This window comes from Salvelinus fontinalis, chromosome 9 (assembly GCF_029448725.1).
Source record: "Salvelinus fontinalis isolate EN_2023a chromosome 9, ASM2944872v1, whole genome shotgun sequence".
Lineage (NCBI taxonomy): Eukaryota > Metazoa > Chordata > Actinopteri > Salmoniformes > Salmonidae > Salvelinus > Salvelinus fontinalis.
Genome location: NC_074673.1, coordinates 587,870 through 611,686, shown reverse-complemented (window position 1 = coordinate 611,686; position 23,817 = coordinate 587,870). Strand labels below are relative to the sequence as shown.

The 23,817-nt window shown below is 42.1% G+C and overlaps 1 protein-coding gene across 1 annotated transcript in view; it reads right to left on the bottom strand.

Annotated features, from left to right (window-relative positions):
• Positions 1-4,623: 4,623 nt before the first annotated feature.
• The window catches only part of LOC129861858 (mucin-2-like), a 49,831-nt gene continuing 30,637 nt past the window's right edge, over positions 4,624-23,817 (bottom strand). Inside the window, exons 27-48 of the mRNA XM_055933001.1 lie at positions 23,070-23,226; positions 22,778-22,906; positions 22,277-22,427; positions 20,855-20,898; positions 15,456-20,741; positions 15,098-15,360; positions 14,209-14,380; positions 13,290-13,534; positions 12,578-12,761; positions 11,602-11,806; positions 11,080-11,258; positions 10,762-10,831; positions 8,753-8,895; positions 8,630-8,661; positions 8,060-8,228; positions 7,650-7,690; positions 7,331-7,453; positions 7,103-7,201; positions 6,664-6,792; positions 6,391-6,430; positions 5,201-5,321; positions 4,624-4,997 (exon numbers count right to left, since the gene is read on the bottom strand). Of these exons, the coding sequence (XP_055788976.1) occupies positions 4,817-4,997; positions 5,201-5,321; positions 6,391-6,430; positions 6,664-6,792; positions 7,103-7,201; positions 7,331-7,453; positions 7,650-7,690; positions 8,060-8,228; positions 8,630-8,661; positions 8,753-8,895; positions 10,762-10,831; positions 11,080-11,258; positions 11,602-11,806; positions 12,578-12,761; positions 13,290-13,534; positions 14,209-14,380; positions 15,098-15,360; positions 15,456-20,741; positions 20,855-20,898; positions 22,277-22,427; positions 22,778-22,906; positions 23,070-23,226 (8,163 nt within the window). The 3' untranslated portion in view covers positions 4,624-4,816. The remainder of the gene's footprint in view (positions 4,998-5,200; positions 5,322-6,390; positions 6,431-6,663; positions 6,793-7,102; positions 7,202-7,330; positions 7,454-7,649; positions 7,691-8,059; positions 8,229-8,629; positions 8,662-8,752; positions 8,896-10,761; positions 10,832-11,079; positions 11,259-11,601; positions 11,807-12,577; positions 12,762-13,289; positions 13,535-14,208; positions 14,381-15,097; positions 15,361-15,455; positions 20,742-20,854; positions 20,899-22,276; positions 22,428-22,777; positions 22,907-23,069; positions 23,227-23,817) is intronic.

Here is a 23,817-nt window from a genome sequence, read left to right as displayed (position 1 = left end):
CACAAAGCGACGATGAAAGAGAAGAGGGAGAAGAGGACACGAGAGATGAGGAGGAAGGACTAACGCTTGGTCGCTTAGCAACCATGGTGCGAATGGCCACTGAACTTAAGCGAGTAGCTGAGGAATGGGACCCTTTGATGAGCCGTTCATTACAGTTCTCCAACGTAATCGATGGTGGCATGTCGGTGTACAAGGATCTTTTTGCAAAGAAGAAAAAAGAGCGACAACAGCTGCCTATCACTATGTTCTTCTCCCGAACAAACACACCTGCACCGCGGGCTTCAGAAGAAGAGAACACTGCAGAGCGCAGTCAGGATGCAGCGGCCCAGTCTGAAGAGCAGTGAAACGGCCTACACGTGAGTCACTGTATTTGTATACATGTAATAGTTGCTAATTGTAAAAAAAAAAAAAGTTTTCTATTTCGCGGATTTCACTTATCGCGGGTCATTTTCGGAACGTAATCCCCGCGATAAACGAGGGATTACTGTAGTTTCATCAGATTATTGAATTTTTTTCGGGAGATTTGCCGTGTTCTGTTCTCTTCCGTTTGTTGACATAGAGAGATTCGCGCCACTTGGCTAGTGTGATTGCTAATTCAAGTGGGAAAATGGATGTTCTAAATCCAAACAACGATTGTTCCCGACAAAGGACCCCTTGTCCAACATTCTGACGGAAGATCAGCAACAGTAAGAAACATTTTATGATGCTATTTCATATATCTGTCGTACATGGGAACTAGTCGTCGGCGCCCAACTTTGGGGTACTCTAGCTATACCGAAGCTGGATGTCGTAATGAAGTTATTTTTTAGAATTCTAACACTGCGATTTCATTAAGAACTAATGGATCTATCATTTCCTATACAACATGTATTTTTTAGTTATGTTTATGAATAGCTATTTGGTCAGAATATGTGTCAGAAAAAGTGTCCGAAAAATATCGTTGCTGTTTAGACGTTGTGGAAAAAGTAGCTACGATAGCAACATGTATAACCACTGATTTCAGCTCTAAATATGCACATTTTCGAACAAAACATAAGTGTATGTATAACCTGATGTTATAGGACTGTCATCTGATGAAGATTATCAAGGTTAGTCTTAAATTATATATATTTTACTGGTTTGTTACGATCGCCAACTTTTACTGCTGGGAAATGGCTTGTCTTTCTGGCTATTGTGGTAAGCTAATATAACGCTATATTGTGTTTTCGCTGCAAAACACTTAATAAATCAGAAATATTGGCTGGAATCACAAGATGCCTGTCTTTCATTTGCTGTACACTATGTATTTTTCAGAAATGTTTTATGATGAGTAATTAGGTATTTGACGTTGGTGTCTGTAATTATTATGGCTGCTTTCGGTGCAATTTCTGATTGTAGCTGCAATGTAAACTATGATTTATACCTGAAATATGCACATTTTTCGAATCAAACAGATTTATTGTATAACATGTTATAAGACTGTCATCTGATGAAGTTGTTTCTTGGTTAGTTTGGTTGGTTCTTGGTTAGTTAGTGTTTTAGACATTTAGACATTTAAGTCATTTAGCAGACGCTCTTATCCAGAGCGACTTACAAATTGGTGCATTCACCTTATGACATCCAGTGGAACAGCCACTTTACAATAGTGCATCTAGATCTTTTAAGGGGGGGGGGGCAGAAGGATTGCTTTATCCTATCCTAGGTATTCCTTGAAGAGGTGGGGTTTCAGGTGTCTCCGGAAGGTGGTGATTGACTCCGCTGTCCTGGCGTCGTGAGGGAGTTTGTTCCACCATTGGGGTGCCAGAGCAGCGAACAGTTTTGACTGGGCTGAGCGGGAACTGTACTTCCTCAGTGGTAGGGAGGCGAGCAGGCCAGAGGTGGATGAACGCAGTGCCCTTGTTTGGGTGTAGGGCCTGATCAGAGCCTGAAGGTACTGAGGTGCCGTTCCCCTCACAGCTCCGTAGGCAAGCACCATGGTCTTGTAGCGGATGCGAGCTTCAACTGGAAGCCAGTGGAGAGAGCGGAGGAGCGGGGTGACGTGAGAGAACTTGGGAAGGTTGAACACCAGACGGGCTGCGGCGTTCTGGATGAGTTGTAGGGGTTTAATGGCACAGGCAGGGAGCCCAGCCAACAGCGAGTTGCAGTAATCCAGACGGGAGATGACAAGTGCCTGGATTAGGACCTGCGCCGCTTCCTGTGTGAGGCAGGGTCGTACTCTGCGGATGTTGTAGAGCATGAACCTACAGGAACGGGCCACCGCCTTGATGTTGGTGGAGAACGACAGGGTGTTGTCCAGGATCACGCCAAGGTTCTTAGCGCTCTGGGAGGAGGACACAATGGAGTTGTCAACCGTGATGGCGAGATCATGGAACGGACAGTCCTTCCCCGGGAGGAAGAGCAGCTCCGTCTTGCCGAGGTTCAGCTTGAGGTGGTGATCCGTCATCCACACTGATATGTCTGCCAGACATGCAGAGATGCGATTCGCCACCTGGTCATCAGAAGGGGGAAAGGAGAAGATTAATTGTGTGTCGTCTGCATAGCAATGATAGGAGAGACCATGTGAGGTTATGACAGAGCCAAGTGACTTGGTGTATAGCGAGAATAGGAGAGGGCCTAGAACAGAGCCCTGGGGGACACCAGTGGTGAGAGCGCGTGGTGAGGAGACAGATTCTCGCCACGCCACCTGGTAGGAGCGACCTGTCAGGTAGGACGCAATCCAAGCGTGGGCCGCGCCGGAGATGCCCAACTCGGAGAGGGTGGAGAGGAGGATCTGATGGTTCACAGTATCGAAGGCAGCCGATAGGTCTAGAAGGATGAGAGCAGAGGAGAGAGAGTTAGCTTTAGCAGTGTTGATGACACAAGTTTACTGGAGAACTGAGACGAAGTAGAGACTCTGGACAGGGTGGATATTCGTATAATAAAAAGCAGTTTTATTCAGAGGTAAAGATATCTGATACAAACATGCATGGTCTCGTTCATTCGGCTCGTAAGGAACCTGCAGACAGAGCCCAGATAACAGAAATACATAGTCATTTTATACAGCACAGAAAGTAGGTTGAGTCTGGAAGTTCTGGTCCTCTGGTTGGTTCTGATGAGTAGGGTGAGGTCTCCTTCAGGCTAGTATCACTGTCCCATTGGCTCTGAGTAGAGTTCTTTGTCTTCAAAAATGTTCAGACTGAAGAGGAGTTTTTGTGTGTGCGTAGATGTTCCTGTCTTATCTGTGTTTATGAAAGATTTACGTCAGCCCTCAGTCCTTGGTTATGTGTGTGTCTCATTATCTCGTGGGATGCAGACCCAAGCACTCTTGCTCAAGGCCTTCCCTGCCTTATCAGTGTTTATGAATGTTCTGTGTCAGCCATCTGTCTCTGGTGTGTGTGTGTCTCAGTTTCTGCTTGTGAGTATGTGAGAGAACCTTGTTTAAGAAAGAAGTTAGTTATAACAATGTAATAGCAATATGCTTGTGTTATTTACAATGGTATCTCTTACATTAGGTTGGCTTTGTGCATGCTACCTGTGCTGTGAAAAATGTCTGTCCTTTTTTTGTATTTGGTGGTGAGCTAACATAAATATACGTGCTGTTTTCGCTGTAAAACATTTAAAAAATTGGACATGTTGGCTGGATTCACAAGATGTGTACCTTTCATTTGCTGTATTGGACTTGTTAATGTGTGAAAGTTAAACATTTAAAAAAAATATATATTGAATTTTTGCGCCCTGCACTTGAGCTTGCTGTTGTCATAAGTGTACCGACGTCGGGCTTGCAGCCAGAAGAAGTTAACAAACTATTTATCTGTCTTATGGCTTGGGGGTAGAAGCTGTTCAGAGTTGGTTCCAGGCTTGTTGCATCGGTATCGCTTGCCAGACGGTAGCAGAGAGAACAGTCTGTGTGGCTGGAGTCTTTGACAATTTTTAGGGCCTTCCTCTGACACCGCCTGGTGAAGAGGTCCTGAATGGCATGGAGCTCGGCCCACGTGATGAACTGGGCCGTACGCACTACTCTCTGATGGTGATGCAGCCAGTAAGATGCTCTCAACAGTGCAGCTCCCATCTCTCTGCTCCATGTCCTTACAGAACACCAGCAAGCTCCCATCTCTCTGCTCCATGTCCTTACAGAACACCACCAAGCTCCCATCTCTCTGCTCCATGTCCTTACAGAACACCAACAAGCTCCCATCTGTCTGCTCCATGTCCTTTTGACTTTCAAATTGATAATACCTATTGATTCTTGAAGAATATAGCTAATAAATGCTTAATGAGCTGAGTTCAACTGTCGTAGCCCATCACAGCCCAAAATATAAGATTGTTTTATTCCATTGTTTGTAAACTACATAATTGTTAATAAACACTGTAAAGCCTCAAAATATGATTAAAAGTATCATTTTGATATCATGGACGGTCAGTCCTTGCATCCATGGCCCTGTCTATGAACTTGAGAGTGGCTACATTTCTCCAGCCCCATCCTTCAGCTTTTTGCCAAAACACTGGCAGGGTGCCCACTTTGTTATTCTTTGAACTGCAGATTGCCCCTTTTAATAGTAACAGTTATGTAATGAATGTGTTCTTTATTAAATTTTATGTGTACTTTTTACCTAGTCACACATTGATGCACGTGACAATATGAAATAAAACAAGAAAGATAATGAGTTCATGCTTCTTCATCAGTTTAATACGTTTGCATAATGTCTATGATCGTGTAGACAGAAAGGACATACAGTTCATCAAAGTAGACATTATGATAATGAGACAGACCCTATTGGTTCCCTTTAGATAAAACTATTTAATATTCCATGCAGTTAATGTAGATAAGAACATTTCAAAAGACTTAATTCTTCAAGGCCTAATCTAAGTGGTTCTTCTTGTCACACTCAGAGTCATGGCAGCCGCACTTATCAATGTAAATGTAGGACTGTATGATCTTCTTCCCGTCATGGCAGACCATCTCCACCTTCCTCTCACTGGTAGACATCTCCTGACAGCAGGAGCAGGAGTGCATCAAGGTGTTTTTCTCTGCAGAGTACCTGGCAAACAGGACACACAAACACCACTGTTAGAAACAGTACCACATGTATTCTGGACGTAGGTCAACTCCCATTGAATTCTCACCCTTCAATCCAATTCCCCACTTACACATTTCTGCAAGACCCAAATGCATGTTGAGTTTGTTTCTGTGTGCTTTTTTTGGCGTGTGTGGTGTGTGTTCTTATTTAGAGTTTGTACTCACATAGAAGATGTTCCACAGGATCCCCCGCAGGCTGAGATTTCCACCGGCACAGTAGACGTGCAGTTATTCACCTCTAGGTAGGTGGTGGTGTTCTTCACATCACAGTGACTGCGTAAAGCACCTGTGTAGGTAGACAGAATTAAGGAGGACATTTTAAAGTGGTGAGTTTCCCCCTTTACTGTGTAAAGTGCACAGACTTTGAGCAACTTGAAAAAGTATATCACATCATATCTGTATTCAGTTTCATCTACAGTAACTCAACATTGATGTATTGTGTCATAAGAGGTCAGGTTCATAAGAGGTCAGGTTCATAAGAGGTCAGGTTCATAAGAGGTTCATAAGAGGTTCATAAGAGGTCAGGTTCATAAGAGGGCAGGTTCATAAGAGGTCAGGTTCATAAGAGGTCAGGTTCATAGGAGGTCAGGTTCATAAGAGGTCAGGTTCATAAGAGGTTCATAAGAGGTCAGGTTCATTAGAGGTCAGGTTCATAAGAGGTCATGTTCATAAGAGGTCAGGTTCATAAGAGGTTCATAATTGGTTCAGGTTCATAAGAGGTCAGGTTCATAAGAGGTCAGGTTCATAAGAGGTCAGGTTCATAAGAGGTCAGGTTCATAAGAGGTCAGGTTCATAAGAGGTCAGGTTCATAAGAGGTTCATAATTGGTTCAGGTTCATAAGAGGTCATGTTCATAAGAGGTCAGGTTCATAAGAGGTTAGGTTCATAAGAGGTCAGGTTCATAAGAGGTTCATAAGAGGTCAGGTTCATAAGAGGTTCATAAGAGGTTCATAAGAGGTCAGGTTCATAAGAGGTCAGGTTCATAAGAGGTTCATAAGAGGTTCATAAGAGGTCAGGTTCATAAGAGGTCAGGTTCATAAGAGGTTCATAAGAGGTCAGGTTCATAAGAGGTCAGGTTCATAAGAGGTCAGGTTCATAAGAGGTCAGGTTCATAAGAGGTTCATAAGAGGTTCATGAGAGGTCAGGTTCATAAGATGTCAGGTTCATAAGAGGTCAGGTTCATAAGAGGTCAGGTTCATAAGAGGTTCATAAGAGGTCAGGTTCATAAGAGGTTCATAAGAGGTCAGGTTCATAAGAGGTCATGTTTGACTAGTAGATCTGATGTATAAACAAAAAATACAACTTCACACAAATCATGAATATTTAGAAATGAATCAGTCTGTTGTTTTAACTTACAGGTTGTGCAACATCCATTTGCATCAGTTTTCTCAGTTCCCTGTCAAAAAGAATAGTGTACAGCTCAATTTGGATATGACTAGTTACAGTCTATTGAGCTAGAGAACACAGTATAGATGTTATAATGGAAAACTATGATCATCTAGGAATATGTTACTCGGGTGTAAATTCAATATAATCTACAAGTTCCTATCAAATGAAGCAACCAGTATATTTAGGTATAGTTACTTTACTTCAAACAAACACATTCAAGCAGTTTCCTCATCTACTTACAGGGACGCAGTCCTCTGGACGGAACACTGGGCATTTCAATTTGGATTCCACAACGATGAACTGGTTGTTTGTCTTTGTACATTCATACTTCACACAGCGGTCACTAGGGGGCGACCAAAGCTTCCCAAGCTGTCAAGTAGAAAAAAATGAACGTTGGTAAATTAATACTGTACGTTATAAAAACTTCAATAAATAAGCATTGATAAATCATCTATAAACTTTTCAGAAATAAGTACTTTGTTATTTGAAAATGTTAACAAGCATTACAATTCTTAAGCATTTACACCTTTAACATTTATGATAATTTATGATGAAGTTATGAACATTTGTAAGCATTTATATGTTCTCGTTAGTGATGTCATTCGTCCCTTTGAGATATCACAAAGATATCTGATATTAAAAATAATCTAATTGGGTTGCATGATCTCATCCATGTCACCTGAATGATGTGAGATGTGGCATCTGGGAGAACTACAACACATTCCTTCTGGACACACGCTCCACAACATTTCTCAGGTACGACTTCATACTCATAACCCTGGAGGAGAGTCAACATGGTGACATCGTTAGTGGATTTCCTTCACCTGGATTATTATACTGTATAGCCAACCATGTCAAATGTTTCACTTATGTTTAACCGAGTCTGCCATTATCCCGAGTACAGTACCGTTGGGCAGGTGGTGACACAGTTGATTTGGGCACACTCAACAACATACAGCTTGGAGACTGGATCCTTATTAGGGCCACACTTGCACTCCTCACAGGTGCCTTTGGGAACATTTTCACCAAGCTGGAGAGTGCAACCAAGAGTTAGTATCATGCACTGAAGCAGAAATTAAGCTTGGGGCCACAGAGGCTCTCAGGATTACTTAAAGGGGCAATCTGGGATTGGTACATCAATATTTAGGTTAATTTTATACAAAATGTACAAATTATTTACTGTAATAGTGCTCTAGAGTTATATAAAAAAAAGTGTTACTTCTCACCGTGTATTCGGTATTATTGTGGACACAAACAGGTTTGGGCACTGAGAGAAGACACAATACAAGGGTCAGACAATGGTTGAGACATAACAGTTGTTGAACGGTTAAGTTAGTCACAATTCCTGCACCATGTTACCATCACGATATCACGAATGACATTATGTCACAGTGTTATGGCACATTTATGAACCCTTTATAAAGCATGTTTTAGATGCTTTGTAACACATTTATGTAGTGCTTATGAAGGCTTTATGAAGTAGCTAGAGTGAAGACCTGTTTGGTGCTAACATTCCACTTCTTGTACTCCTTGTCATATGCCAAACATTTAGCACAAACAGACTTGTACCCAGGTAACCTGGTGGCACGTTAAAGTGCCTCTATCCGATCTAAACTCAAGTCCTGTCTCTACTCACCACATGTATTTATCTGACAGCAGTCCACCGTCTCGTTGACCAACACCTCACCGTACTTCTTACAGGTAACAATTTCTTGGGGCGGACATTTCACTGGTTCACACTGGACACTCAGTGTGTCAGCATTACACGTGCACTTCTGGCAGTTACTGTACCAAGTCTCACCAAACTGTGTTGGGACAAAACAAACACTGTTAGCAGAGACTTCAAACTTATGAAGACGAGGCCCCTCAGAGCCTGGTTCCTCTCTTGGTTTATTCCTAGGTTCCTTCCTTCTAGGGAGATGTTCCTAGCTACTGTCTCTCTGCCTCTGCATTGCCTGCTCTTTGAGGTTTTAGGCTGAGTATCTGTAAAGCACTTTGTGACCACTGCTGATGAAAAAAGGGCTTTATCAAAAACATTTTATTGATTGATAATAACAATAGGGCTCCAGCCTCTTCAGGGCTTGCTAGTAAACCGCTTAAAATAACTGGGGTTCTATACAGAACCTTTTTGTGGGCCGTAATGTGAAGTGAGCTGTTGAACCATTTCTTCTGACAGATTCATTGCGGTATACATCTACATTCTTACCTGTTTGGGTTTTCCATCAGGTCCTGTGCATCCTTGAAGGAGAAAATAAGATCTGAAGTCATATAACGGTGTTACTTTGAGACACAATTAAACAATGTATTCCTCAAACGGTCACATCCTTACCACAGTCACGAACACAGGTGTCAGAGAATGTGTTGAACAAGATGGTACCCTCAGGGCAGAAACAGCCCTCCATGAATGAGTCACATACAACGGCAAGGCTCCTTTGTGCTCCCTGACATGACTGCACATATTTTTCATTGTATCTATGATAAGAAAAAACAATTAATTACAGACTAGAAACGTTGGAATATAATGGAAACCTTTAAGAAAGCATGTACACTAGGTAGTGGTGTAAAATAATGAGATGGGAATGAGATGAGATGAAAATGAGGAGGGAATGAGATGAGAATGAGACTAGAATGAGATGAGATGAAAATGAGGTGGGAATGAGATGAGAATGAGATGGGAATGAGATGGGAATGAGATGAGAATGAGATGAGATGGGAATGAGATGAGAATGAGATGAGAATGAGATGGGAATGAGATGAGAATGAGATGGGAATGAGATGAGATGGGAATGAGATGAGAATGAGACTAGAATGAGATGAGATGAAAATGAGGTGGGAATGAGATGAGAATGAGACTAGAATGAGATGAGATGAAAATGAGGTGGGAATGAGATGAGAATGAGATGGGAATGAGATGAGAATGAGACTAGAATGAGATGAGATGAAAATGAGGTGGGAATGAGATGAGAATGAGATGGGAATGAGATGAGAATGAAATGAGATGGGAATGAGATGAGATAGGAATGAGATGGGAATGAGATGGGAATGAGATGAGAATGAGATGGGAATGAGATGAGAATGAGACTAGAATGAGATGAGATGAAAATGAGGTGGGAATGAGATGAGAATGAGATGGGAATGAGATGAGAATGAGACTAGAATGAGATGAGATGAAAATGAGGTGGGAATGAGATGAGAATGAGATGAGATGGGAATGAGATGGGAATGAGATGGGAATGAGATGAGAATAAGATGGGAATGAGATGAGATGAAAATTAAGTGGGAATGAGATGAGATGCCCAGCGATAGATGGCTTTTTTTCCCCATTGTGTTTTCATAAATCAAGTGTGCAGATGGATGTGATTTAACACTAAATGTTTTCACTCTTAATATATTGAGAACAAACGTGTTTGGTGGAGTAGATTGAAGTTACCAATACTTTTGATATCACAGGTGAGATGAAAATGAGATGAGATGGGAATGAGATGAGAATGAGATGAGAATGAGATGAGAATGAGATGAGAAGGGAATGAGATGGGAATGAGATGGGAATGAGATGGGAATGAGATGGGAATGAGATGCGATGGGAATGAGATGAGAATGAGATGAGATGGGAATGAGATGGGAATGAGATGGGAATGAGATGCGATGGGAATGAGATGGGAATGAGATGAGATGAGATGGGAATGATATGAGAATGAGATGAGATGGGAATGAGATGTGATGGGAATGAGATGAGATTGGAATAAGAATGAGATGGGGATAAGATGAGTTGGGAATGAGGTAGGAATGAGATGAGATGGGAATGAGATGAGATGAGAATGAGATGGGAATGAGATGAGATGGGAATGAGATGAGAATGAGATGAGATGGGAATGAGATGGGAATGAGATGAGATGGGAATGAGATGGGAATGAGATGAGATTGGAATGAGATGGGAATGAAATGAGATGGGAATGAGATGGGAATGAGATGAGATGGGAATGAGATGAGAACGAGATGGGAATGAGATGAGATGAGAATGAGATGGGAATGAGATGAGATGAGAATGAGATGAGATTGGAATGAGATGAGAATGAGATGGGAATGAGATGAGATGAGATGAGAATGAGATGAGAATGAGATGAGATGGGAATGAGATGAGAATGAGATGAGAATGAGATGAGAATGAGACTAGAATGAGATGAGAATGAGATGAGATGAGAATGAGATGGGAATGAGATGAGATGGGAATGAGATGAGATTGGAATGAGATGAGAATGAGATGAGATGGGAATGAGATGAGATGAGATGGGAATGAGATGAGATGGGAATGAGATGGGAATGAGATGAGATGGATACCTTGAATTGCATGTTGGCTGGACAGTAGAGCCACATGCTTTATACACTTTGGTCTTAGGGCATGTCAGTTCTGTAATATGGTCAAGATGGAATGAAAGACAAAACAGTAAGTACACAAATGGTAAAATACAAAATACAATTAAAGTTTTTAGAATTATTAAAAACCTTATTAACATCTTTGATGCATCGCAAATGGGATCCTATGCCCTACTTAGATCACTACTTTTGTCCAGAGCCTGGTCAACAGCAGTGCACTATGTAGGGAATAGGATCCCATTTGGGACACGTCCCTTATTTTATATGGATGTCCTTCCCTACCACATTGTCCTTTAGTTGACTTCCTCCAGTCGATACAGACTCCAGCTGCTGCACACCTCACGGCGTAGGCTTCCAGGCTGGAGCAGCCGATTGAGATATTTGGCATGTGGCAGACATCAAACTTACAGGCCTCGAAGAAGGGTTGTGGTGGGATAACGTCATGGCATTGCTTAAAGACCCTTCCAAAATAAAGAACCCGTTTACGTTATTATATATAGGCCAAAACCCAAATGGGGAATATAACATGTCACGACAGTTTTCCTACAAACATTGATTACTGTATGCCTTACACACTAAATTATTTGTGAAGCATCGTTGAAGTTCTTATGAATATGGCATATTTTATAGGGCATAAACAGTCTGTAAGATCAGCTTGGTTCTAAGTTATGGAACAGCAACTCATGCCTTTACCAGAAAGTTTACAGACTTTTATGTACGCAGTGTCATAGCAACCTCAATCAGATTCCCTTGTCTTTGTAATATAGATCTCTCTTTGTGTTATTACAAGGTCACATGTCTTACGGGCTAAGTATGATGTCACAGATTGATGTCTTTCCTGACGGGCAGGTTGTAGGGGTGGGTGGGGCAGGTGGGGTAGGAGGTTGGTGTTTACAGTAGGGTTTTTTATCATCAGGAATCTTCCATTCATGAGCCATCCCAGGACATGATGGGTCAATCTGTCCATTCGGTAATCTGCAATCGTTTTTCCTGATATTGTCACAGGTACCTTTATAAAGGTAAAATAAATATGGGAATGAGAAATAAACACAACTTCTTTGATGTCAGAAACAGCTGCTCATAACTTTAAGCCTACCTACAGAATCTTTTCATTGGTTATGCTATCATTGTAACTGTACAGTGAACTCTTTAATGCCATTGAAATGCAATAACATGCAACAAAATATCATCAAATCATTGCAACTAATGTTCAGTTTACTCACAGAGTTCTACAAGCTGTTCTTCTGATTCATACTTAAAGTGTTTTGGTCAACATAATGGGTGAATCCCAAATGGGACCCTATACCCCCTGGTTAAAAGGAGTGCACTACATTGGGCCCCTATTGTCCCTGGTCAAAAGGAGTGCACTACAATGGGACCCTATTGCCCCTGGTTAAAAGGAGTGCACTACAATGGGACCCTATTCCCCCTGGTTGAAAGGAGTGCACTACATTGGGACCCTATTCCCCCTGGTTGAAAGGAGTGCACTACATTGGGACCCTATTCCCCCTGGTTGAAAAGAGTGCACTACATTGGTACCCTATTCCCCCTGGTTAAAAGCAGTGCACTACATTGGGACCCTATTCCCCCTGGTTAAAAGGAGTGCACTACATTGGGACCCTATTCCCCCTGGTTAAAAGGAGTGCACTACATTGGGACCCTATTCCCCCTGGTTAAAAGGAGTGCACTACAATTGGACCCTATTCCCCCTGGTTGAAAGGAGTGCACTACATTTGGGACCAGTGTGCCATTTGGGATGCAGTAAAGCCTACATACTTACCACACTGCCCCTCTGTGTTGCTGTGGAATAGGGAGTCTGGCAGGGTTACACTGAACATAAGGGACTTAAACATCACTGTTGCTTTAATGGCAGGGATCTTCAACAGTAACTCTACTCCAGTGCTGGTGATCATGAGGTCTTCATTAGAAAAGGTCGGGAAGATCTGTTTTCCATTGATGTAAACCTTGTGAATGATAAGTAAAAACATTACGTAAGGAATGAGAATAGAGAACAGAATAACATTACAATACAGTAGATGAGATTTGAACGGTTTCCAGAAGTAAATCAAGTCACAAGAAGAGTTGGTCGTCTGTCAATCTTTTGTCAATAAAATGTAATTCTTTGAAATGTCATGGGACTGTTTCAGATACCTTGATGACGGTTTTTGAGTTAACGTGATGGCATCCTCAAAGTGGGTAACCAATATGTCATGTTGTTAAATAACTATTTGTAACTAATGTAGTGCAGTACTGCAAATTACACTTGTTCGTAGTCAGCAAGATCAGATATTCCTATTAATCAATACCCCCACGTTAACAAAAAGTAAATAATACATTTGAAAATATGAAGCTAGATTATTTTAAGTCTTAAAGTGGTATGAGAATGTCTATCTCAAATCATGTATGTATCAAAGGTCTGTATCAAAGAATGTCTACATCAAAGTGCACTTTTTTAAGTGTATAAATGTGTACAAAAGCACAGTTATAATTACCACATTTGTTGTCACGTTTAATCTCTTCGGCGTAAGAACAATTGTATAGGACTTGTAATAGACAATCAGAGACTGAGGGCAGGTCGCATGTCCAGAAGGATCGCAGTTGTAGTTGTCGATGATGACACTGAAGTTCTGTCGAGGAACTATTTCTTTAATCAAAACGTAGGTGCAGTTTTCCTGGAAACTGTAATATTGGCCATCAAATGTGACGTAGTGAGGGTCTCCCCATCCATAGCATATACCTGAGAGATAGAACAGAAAAAGGTAGCAAATAGATAGATCACGCATCAATACAAGAGCTTAAAGTCCTACTCCAGTCTCCTTTTCACCTCATTTAACACCTGATTTACTGAACACAACAGGGGGTCTAGGTATCCTGATGAAATGGCACAAGCTGATGACATCACAATGTCAGCATCAGATCAGAGGGTGCCACTTTCACTGGGGACAGGGGGGGGGGGGGACGGGGGCATGTCGCCCCCACATTCTGAAATTGCATTTTTGTTCCCCCCCCAGTTTAATCATTGGAATGTGATACGAAACAAGGCAACACTGTGCTTTAGGACCATGCGGACGCCTCTGAGCGGTCGAGTAGGCTGCTTGGAGTGTTTATCCGATGGATAAAAATAATAATAATTATGTCCCCCCCCAATTCTAAAACCAAAGTTGCGCCCCTGGATCAGACCAACTCCTTGAAGTTTGCAGTTGTGTCCAAAAAACACTATTTTGTTCAAAACATATTGTATTTCTTTACCCTTTAGTGTGCGGACTTTACAGTATTTATACTTGGGATATCAGTTTCCAACAGGAAATGTTCTACAATCACTGGAGGACGTCTTAAAACCAAGTAACCTTGGAGATAGAAGTATGTGTAGAAGGAGAGAAGATAATTAAAAACATTACGTTTTGAACTTACATTCACATTCGTAGTGATAGCAGCAACCTGATTCGTCATAGACTTTCACTGGTGGGTATCCATTTTCACACACAGGCTTTTCTACAGACTCACAGACCACAAACGTCGTGGTAATTACACCCCTGTGGCAAGTTTGAGTAGTGCAGTTGTCTGTCTTCCAAGTCTCACCATCCTAAAGTTGAAAATGTATGTTTTAGTCCTGAAAGTAAACACACTAAGTACTACACACCACTATAACTACACAACATGATGACTACACAACACTATAACTACACAACACTATAACTACACAACATGATGACTACACAACACTATAACTACACACCACTATAGCTACACACCACTATAGCTACACACCACTATAACTACACACCACTATAACTACACAACACGATGACTACACAACACTATAACTACACAACACTATAACTACACAACACTCTAACTACACAACGCTATAACTACACACCGCTATAACTACACAACACTATAACTACACACCACTATAACTACACAACACTATAACTACACAACACTATAACTACACACTATAACTACACACCACTATAACTACACACCACTATAACTACACAACACTATAACTACACAACACTATAACTACACAACACTATGACTACACAACACTATAACTACACACCACTATAACTACACACTATAACTACACACCACTATAACTACACACCACTATAACTACACAACACTATAACTACACAACACTATAACTACACAACACTATAACTACACAACACTATGACTACACAACACTATAACTACACACCACTATGACTACACAACACTATAACTACACAACACTATAACTACACAACACTATAACTAAGAAACACAATAATTCAGTTAACTTCATTACCTTTCTTGGTGGATTGACATATTCACAGTCCACGTAAGGTGTAGTCGAGGACGATGTAGATGTTGTAGTATGTGTAGCTTCTGTTGTAGCTGAGACAGTGTTGACTGTAGCTGAGACAGTGTTGACTGTAGCTGAGACAGTGCTGACTGTAGCTGGGGTCGTAGAGGGACATGGTCTGGCTTGTTTCTCAACAATACAACTTGAGTTACAGTAGGAGGTGAAACACCAGCCTGCCCCGTCAGTCTCATTATATATCAAGGAACCTAAACAAAAACATATTATTAGTAATGAATAGATATTACATGAAGTGTATGAATGCATTATGTAATCAGAATTGATCATTTTAATGGAAACTTACCAGCAGGGAAATGTAGATTTTTGTATGTGCAAAAACATAATGTGGTAGGAGTAGTGGTAGTGGTAATGGAGGTGGTAGGGGTAGTGGTAGGGGTAGTGGTAGTGGTAGGGGTAGTGGTAATGCTAAGGGTAGTGGTATCGATAGGGGTTGTGGTAGTGGTAATGGTAGGAGTAGTGGTAATGCTAAGGGTAGTGGTAATGCTAGGGGTAGTGGTAATGCTAGGGGTAGTGGTAATGCTAGGGGTAGTGGTATCGATAGGGGTTGTGGTAGTGGTAATGGTAGGAGTAGTGGTAATGCTAAGGGTAGTGGTAATGCTAGGGGTAGTGGTAATGCTAGGGGTAGTGGTAATGCTAGGGGTAGTGGTATCGATAGGGGTAGTGGTAGGGGTTGTGGAGGTGGTAGTGGTAGTGGTAGGGGTTGGGGTAATGCTAGGGGTAGTGGTATCGATAGGGGTAGTGGTAATGCTAGGGGTAGTGGTATCGATAGGGGTAGTGGTAGGGGTTGTGGAGGTGGTAGTGGTAGTGGTAGGGGTTGGGGTAATGCTAGGGGTAGTGGTATCGATAGGGGTAGTGGTAGTGGTAATGGTAGGAGTAGTGGTAGTGGTAGTGGTTGTGGTAATGCTAGGGGTAGTGGTATCGATAGGGGTAGTGGTAGTGGTAATGGTAGGAGTAGTGGTAGTGGTAGTGGTTGTGGTAATGCTAGGGGTAGTGGTAATGCTAGGGGTAGTGGTAATGCTAGGGGTAGTGGTATCGATAGGGGTTGTGGTAGTGGTAGTGGTAGTGGTAGTGGTAGTGGTAGGGGTTGGTGTAATGCTAGGGGTAGTGGTATCGATAGGGGTAGTGGTAGTGGTAATGGTAGGAGTAGTGGTAGTGGTAGGGGTTGGGGTTGGGGTAATGGTAGTGGTAATGCTAGGGGTAGTGGTAGTGGTAGGGGTTGTGGAGGTGGTAGGTGTTGTGGTATCGATAGGGGTAGTGGTAGGTGTTGTGGTATCGATAGTGGTAGTGGTAGGGGTTGTGGTAGTGGTAGGGGTAGTGGTAGTGGTAATGCTAGGGGTAGTGGTAATGCTAGGGGTAGTGGTATCGATAGGGGTTGTGGTAGTGGTAGGGGTAGGGGTAGTGGTAGTGGTAGGGGTAGTGGTAGTGGTAGGGGTAGTGGTATCGATAGGGGTTGTGGTAGTTGTAGAGGTTGTGGTAGTGGTAGGGGTAGTGGTATCGATAGGGGTAGTGGTAGTGGTAGTGGTAGTGGTAGGGGTTGTGGTAGTGGTAGGGGTAGTGGTAGTGGTAGTGATAGTGGTTGTGGTAATGCTAGGGGTAGTGGTATCGATAGGGGTTGTGGTAGTGGTAGGGGTAGGGGTAGTGGTAGTGGTAGTGGTAGGGGTAGGGGTTGTGGTAGTGGTAGTGGTAGTGGTAGGGGTTGTCGTTGGGGTAATGATAGTGGTTGTTGTTGGGGTAATGATAGGGGTTGTTGTTGGGGTAATGATAGGGGTTGTTGTTGGGGTAATGATAGGGGTTGTTGTTGGGGTAATGATAGTGGTTGTTGTTGGGGTAATGATAGGGGTTGTTGTTGGGGTAATGGTAGGGGTTGTTGTTGGGGTAATGATAGGGGTTGTTGTTGGGGTAATGGTAGGGGTTGTTGTCAAATTTGAGTTTTGCTTTTGAGTTGTTGGTGTGTATGGTGGATATGTGACTACAGAGAAGACTGTTGTTATGGTAGATGGTTTGGTGGTGGCTGTTTCCTCAGAGGTAGTCCTCATCTGAGTTGTTGTTGTGGTGGTAGTGGTAGTAGATGCTGTTGATTCTGGACCAGTTGTAACTTCCTCTGTTACTTTTGTTGTTATGGATGGAGTTGTTGACATAGTTGTCGTTGTTGGACTTTCTGTTGATGTTGTTGGGCTTTCTGTTGTTGTTGTTGGACTTTCTGTTGTTGTTGTTGGACTTTCTGTTGTTGTTGTTGGGCTTTCTGTTGTTGTTGTTGGACTTTCTGTTGTTGTTGTTGGACTTTCTGTTGTTGTTGTTGGACTTTCTGTTGTTGTTGTTGGACTTTCTGTTGTTGTTGTTGGACTTTCTGTTGTTGTTGTTGTTGTTGGGGTAGTTGTTGTTGTTGGACTTTCTGTTGTTGTTGTTGTTGTCGGGGTAGTTGTTGATGTTGGACTTTCTGTTGTTGTTGGGGTAGTTGTTGTTGTTGTTGGGGTAGTTGTTGTTGTTGGGGTAGTTGTTGTTGTTGTTGGGGTAGTTGTTGTTGTTGTTGGGGTTGTTGTTGTTGTTGTTGGGGTAGTTGTTGATGTTGTTGTTGGGGTAGTTGTTGATGGTGTAATGGTTGTTGTTGGGGTAGTTGTTGATGGTGTAATGGTTGTTGTTGGGGTAGTTGTTGTTGTTGGGGTAGTTGTTGTTGTTGTTGAACTTTCTGTTGTTGTTGTTGGGGTAGTTGTTGATGTTGTTGTTGGGGTAGTTGTTGTTGGGGTAGTTGTTGTTGAACTTTCTGTTGTTGTTGTTGGGGTAGTTGTTGATGTTGTTGTTGGGGTAGTTGTTGTTGGGGTAGTTGTTGTTGAACTTTCTGTTGTTGTTGTTGGGGTAGTTGTTGATGTTGTTGTTGGGGTTGTTGATGTTGTTGTTGTTGTTGGGGTAGTTGTCTCATTGCTACATACATCAACACAACATCTGACTCTGATCTCGTAGTTGTAGCATATTGGTGGGATGCCTTGATCCTTGTTGTGGCATATCAGTCCAACTGAGGGATTGCATTCAACATTTTGACCTAGTTCGGACAAGGGAACATGGCTGTTTTCTTTGGCTCTGCATTCTACTTCCTTCGGTTGGCTACAAATATCAATGCCAGATTTCCTTATATTTTCTATGGTTTCATAATCTCCTTCTTCTGGTCCAAATGAAGGATAGTGATTGTCAATCCAGTCTGACCAATCACAGACAGTCTTGGTCAAGCAGTTTGGAGTAGTAGTGGGTGAAGTGGTTGTTGGTAAAGTAGTGGTTGTTGTGGGGGTAGTGGTTGTTGTGGGGGTAGTGGAAGGGGTTGTTGTTGTTGTTGTTGTTGTTGGGGTAGTTGTTGTTGTTGAACTTTCTGTTGTTGTTGTTGTTGTTGGGGTAGTTGTTGTTGTTGGACTTTCTGTTGTTGTTGTTGTTGTTGGGGTAGTTGTTGTTGTTGAACTTTCTGTTGTTGTTGTTGGGATAGTTGTTGTTGTTGGACTTTCTGTTGTTGTTGTTGTTGTTGTTGGGGTAGTTGTTGTTGTTGGACTTTCTGTTGTTGTTGTTGGGGTAGTTGTTGTTGTTGAACTTTCTGTTGTTGTTGTTGGGATAGTTGTTGTTGTTGGACTTTCTGTTGTTGTTGTTGAACTTTCTGTTGTTGTTGTTGTTGTTGGGGTAGTTGTTGTTGTTGGACTTTCTGTTGTTGTTGTTGTTGTTGGGGTAGTTGTTGTTGTTGGACTTTCTGTTGTTGTTGTTGTTGTTGGGGTAGTTGTTGTTGTTGAACTTTCTGTTGTTGTTGTTGGGATAGTTGTTGTTGTTGGACTTTCTGTTGTTGTTGTTGTTGTTGTTGGGGTAGTTGTTGTTGTTGGACTTTCTGTTGTTGTTGTTGGGGTAGTTGTTGTTGTTGAACTTTCTGTTGTTGTTGTTGGGATAGTTGTTGTTGTTGGACTTTCTGTTGTTGTTGTTGGGGTAGTTGTTGTAGTTGAACTTTCTGTTGTTGTTGTTGTTGTTGGGGTAGTTGTTGTTGTTGAACTTTCTGTTGTTGTTGTTGTTGTTGGGGTAGTTGTTGTTGTTGGACTTTCTGTTGTTGTTGTTGGGGTAGTTGTTGTTGTTGAACTTTCTGTTGTTGTTGTTGGGGTAGTTGTTGTTGTTGAACTTTCTGTTGTTGTTGTTGTTGTTGGGGTAGTTGTTGTTGTTGGGGTAGTTGTTGTTGTTGGACTTTCTGTTGTTGTTGTTGTTGTTGGGGTAGTTGTTGTTGTTGATCTTTCTGTTGTTACTGTTGGGGTAGTTGTTGTTGTTGGGGTAGTTGTTGTTGTTGTTGTTGTTGGGGTAGTTGTTGTTGTTGGACTTTCTGTTGTTGTTGTTGGGGTAGTTGTTGTTGTTGTTGTTGTTGTTGGGGTAGTTGTTGTTGTTGATCTTTCTGTTGTTGTTGTTGTTGTTGTTGGGGTAGTTGTTGTTGTTGTTGGACTTTCTGTTGTTGTTGTTGTTGTTGGGGTAGTTGTTGTTGTTGTTGAACTTTCTGTTGTTGTTGTTGGGGTAGTTGTTGATGTTGTTGTTGGGGTAGTTGTTGATGTTGTTGTTGGGGTAGTTGTTGATGTTGTTGTTGGGGTAGTTGTTGATGGTGTAATGGTTGTTGAGGGCCTTTCTGAGGTGGTAGTTGTTGATGTTGTTGTTGGGGTAGTTGTTGTTGGGGTAGTTGTTGTTGAACTTTCTGTTGTTGTTGTTGGGGTAGTTGTTGATGGTGTAATGGTTGTTGAGGGCCTTTCTGAGGTGGTAGTTGTTGTTGTTGTTGTTGGGGTTGTTGTTGTTGTTGTTGGGGTAGTTGTCTCATTGCTACATACATCAACACAACATCTGACTCTGATCTCGTAGTTGTAGCATATTGGTGGGATGCCTTGATCCTTGTTGTGGCATATCAGTCCAACTGAGGGATTGCATTCAACATTTTGACCTAGTTCGGACAAGGGAACATGGCTGTTTTCTTTGGCTCTGCATTCTACTTCCTTCGGTTGGCTACAAATATCAATACCAGATTTCCTTATATTTTCTATGGTTTCATAATCTCCTTCTTCTGGTCCAAATGAAGGATAGTGATTGTCAATCCAGTCTGACCAATCACAGACAGTCTTGGTCAGGCAGTGTGGAGTAGTAGTGGGTGAAGTGGTTGTTGGTAAAGTAGGGGTTGTTGTGGGGGTAATGGTTGTTGTGGGGGTAGTGGAAGGGGTTGTTGTCGGTATAATGGTTGTTGGTGAAGTAGGGGTTGTTGTGGGGGTAATGGTTGTTGTGGTAGTGGTAGGGGTTGTTGTTGGGGTAGTGGTTGTTGTGGTAGTGGTAGGGGTTGTTGTTGGGGTAGAGGTAGGAGTTGAGAAAACAAATACTGTTGTGGTCGGTGCTTGAGTGGATATCTGTGTTGTTGTAACACTTGGTGTAGTTGTTGGAGTTGGGGTGGTGGAACAGGGATTCATAATCCGGACAATGGTTCCGTTCTCTTTGCAGATGGCAGTAATACAGGTCCCATCACCGTCAGATGTGTGATATATGGTCGCTCCATACGGGTATGTTCTGCCGTCGTATAAACAATAGCAAGCTGCAATAGGATTTTCACAGGGAACACAAGTTATTATCATGTAATCATCTTGTCATGTTACCTTCTTGGTAATAATGTAGGGTAATGTTTCAGTTTGTAGTGGTTTTCTTTACCTTGGACATCATAGCTGCAACTGGCCTCAGTTGATGAGCAACGACTTGAAAAAGAAAGAAGGAGGTTACAGTACCTTTCAAAGTCGAATAAGATATTAAGAGCTGGTTGTTATGAAGTACCAAACAATGTTATATGTTGTATTCACAATAAGGTATTAACAGGTCAAATCCCAATAAGGTATTAACAGGTCAAATCCGGTTCCGGTTCCGACCTAGAATATGTGGACATCTATAAATACCTAGGTGTCTGGCTAGACTGTAAACTCTCCTTCCAGACTCATATTAAACATCTTCAATCCAAAATCAAATCAAGAATCGGCTTTCTATTTCGCAACAAAGCCTCCTTCACTCACGCCGCCAAACTCACCCTAGTAAAACTGACTATCCTACCGATCCTCGACTTCGGCGATGTCATCTACAAAATAGCTTCCAATAGTCTACTCAGCAAACTAGATGCAGTTTATCATAGTGCCATCCGTTTTGTTACTAAAACACCTTATACCACCCACCACTGCGACCTGTACGCTCTAGTCGGCTGGCCCTCGCTATATATTCGTCGCCAGACCCACTGGCTCCAGGTCATCTATAAGTCCATGCTAGGTAAAGCTCCGCCTTATCTCAGTTCACTGGTCACGATAACAACACCCACCCGTAGCACGCGCTCCAGCAGGTATATCTCACTGATCATCCCAAAAGCCAACACCTCATTTGGCCGCCTTTCCTTCCAGTTCTCTGCTGCCAGTGACTGGAACGAATTGCAAAAATCGCTGAAGTTGGAGACTTTTATTTCCCTCACCAACTTTAAACATCTGCTATCTGAGCAGCTAACCGATCGCTGCAGCTGTACATAGTCCATCTGTAAACAGCCCACCCAATTTACCTACCTCACCCCCATACTGTTTTTATTTATTTACTTTTCTGCTCTTTTGCACACCAGTATCTCTACTTGCTCATGATCATCTGATGATTTATCACTCCAGTGTTAATCTGCTAAATTGTAATTATTCGCTCCTATGGCCTATTTATTGCCTACCTCATGCCTTTTGCACAAAATGTATATAGACTCATTTTGTTTTGTTTCTACTGTGTTATTGACTTGTTTATTGTTTACTCCATGTGTAACTCTGTGTTGTTGTCTGTTCACACTGCTATGCTTTATCTTCTCAACTAGCCTACCTGGTTAAATAAAGGTGATTTTTTTTTAAAATAATAATAAAATAAGGTATTAACAGGTCAAATCACAATCTTTGAAAAGCAAAATCAATCGAATGGTTGGTAAACCTCTTTGTAGGTGGACTATTGACATTGTCTTATCTCACCAGAAATACAGGCTACCTTAAGGCTTATACCAACCATATTAAATCCTATGTAATGTAAATATAGTATCTATGTATATATCAAAATGTTGATCTGAAAACATACCATCTCTGACAGTTCTCCTTGGGAGGTATAACCTCTCCCTCGTTGTAATGAGTTCCATCTCCATCGTAGCAACCACAGTCCACGATACGGACACACTTCATGGTACTTTCTTCCAAATAAGGCGTGGCCGGAGGACATTTTGGATAGCAACCTTTAAGATATAAACAGTCAATTTAATCCAGGACACCTGCGCAGATCAGATCCTCCTCATGGTATCTAGTTCTAACACCAAAGCTGTAATGGATATGATATTTCTAGATTTGTATTTAGTTTTAAGTATAGATGGACAAGGGAGGGGGGCGGCAACGTAGCCTAGTGGTTAGAGCGTTGGACTAATAACCGAAAGGTTGCAAGATCAAATCCCCGAGCCGACAAGGTAAACATCTGTCGTTCTGCCCCTGAACAAGGCAGTTAACAGTTGTTCCTAGGCCATCATTGTAAATATGAATTAGTTCTTAGCTGCCTAGTTAAATTAAGGTAAAGAAAAGGGCTATTAGTTACCTTCCAGCGCAGGGATCTGACTGGAGCATGTTCCTGAGGGATTCTGGCAGGTCTTCATACAGGGGTATCCACACGGATTATAATGCCACTCACACTCACCAATAGGGTTGTAGAAATCACAGAACAGAGCTGGTGAAATTAAAAACATGTCACATTTTAACTTAACCAGGGTCCTAAAAGAGGATTGATTGAACAGTTACACATACAAATCATCAATTGGTATTTTGTCCCGATAGCAAAACAATCCCACCTATCCATCAATCAATTGTCCCACTCAAAGCAAATGACTCACGGCAGATATCTGGTGTTCTCCACTTGATACAAGCCCCTGCCTCGTTACAGGCCTGGGCGTAGGCTGCTACAGCTGTACAGAAACACTCGCAGTCTCCCCCAGTGTCACAGGCACACGAGTCCCTCACACAGGCATCATGGAATGGCGTGGGGTCCACCTTATGGGAAGATGTATTAATCCATCATTTATTTATTCAATGCATTGCCCAGCTTGTTGAAGAGCCTACAGATGAACTATTGACGATGATTATTATTGGGTTGGATGGTTGACTTTATGTTTTTGATATCTGTTTAGTATTACTTTTGTTGTTGTCTTTTATGGTGACTGTGTGGACATTCACATGATTATTGACAAACCAATTGTATTAGAAAGATTGCCATGCACCATCATGCAACTCTGCTTGTCATTGTGTGACCTTATAGAAAACCTGTTAGCCTCAGACTTGCCCTTTTAGAGTAGTTGAGCCCTCAGTCTGCTGACTCACATCTCAGCTCCAAATTTATACGACAGATATGACCTCCCATGAGCACAGTTATGGTCTGGCGTCATGGGACAGGCCCTTTTCTGCTCTTTCGAATAAAACCCCCACCCGGGTTTTCTATCACCAGACCGAGCTTACCTCAATTACGAGAGGGCTAAGGGTTGAGACGAGATCAGCCTACCTCGATTTCCACGAGAGGGCTATGGGTTGAGACGAGATCAGCCTACCTCGATTTCCACCAGAGGGCTAAGGGTTGAGACGAGATCA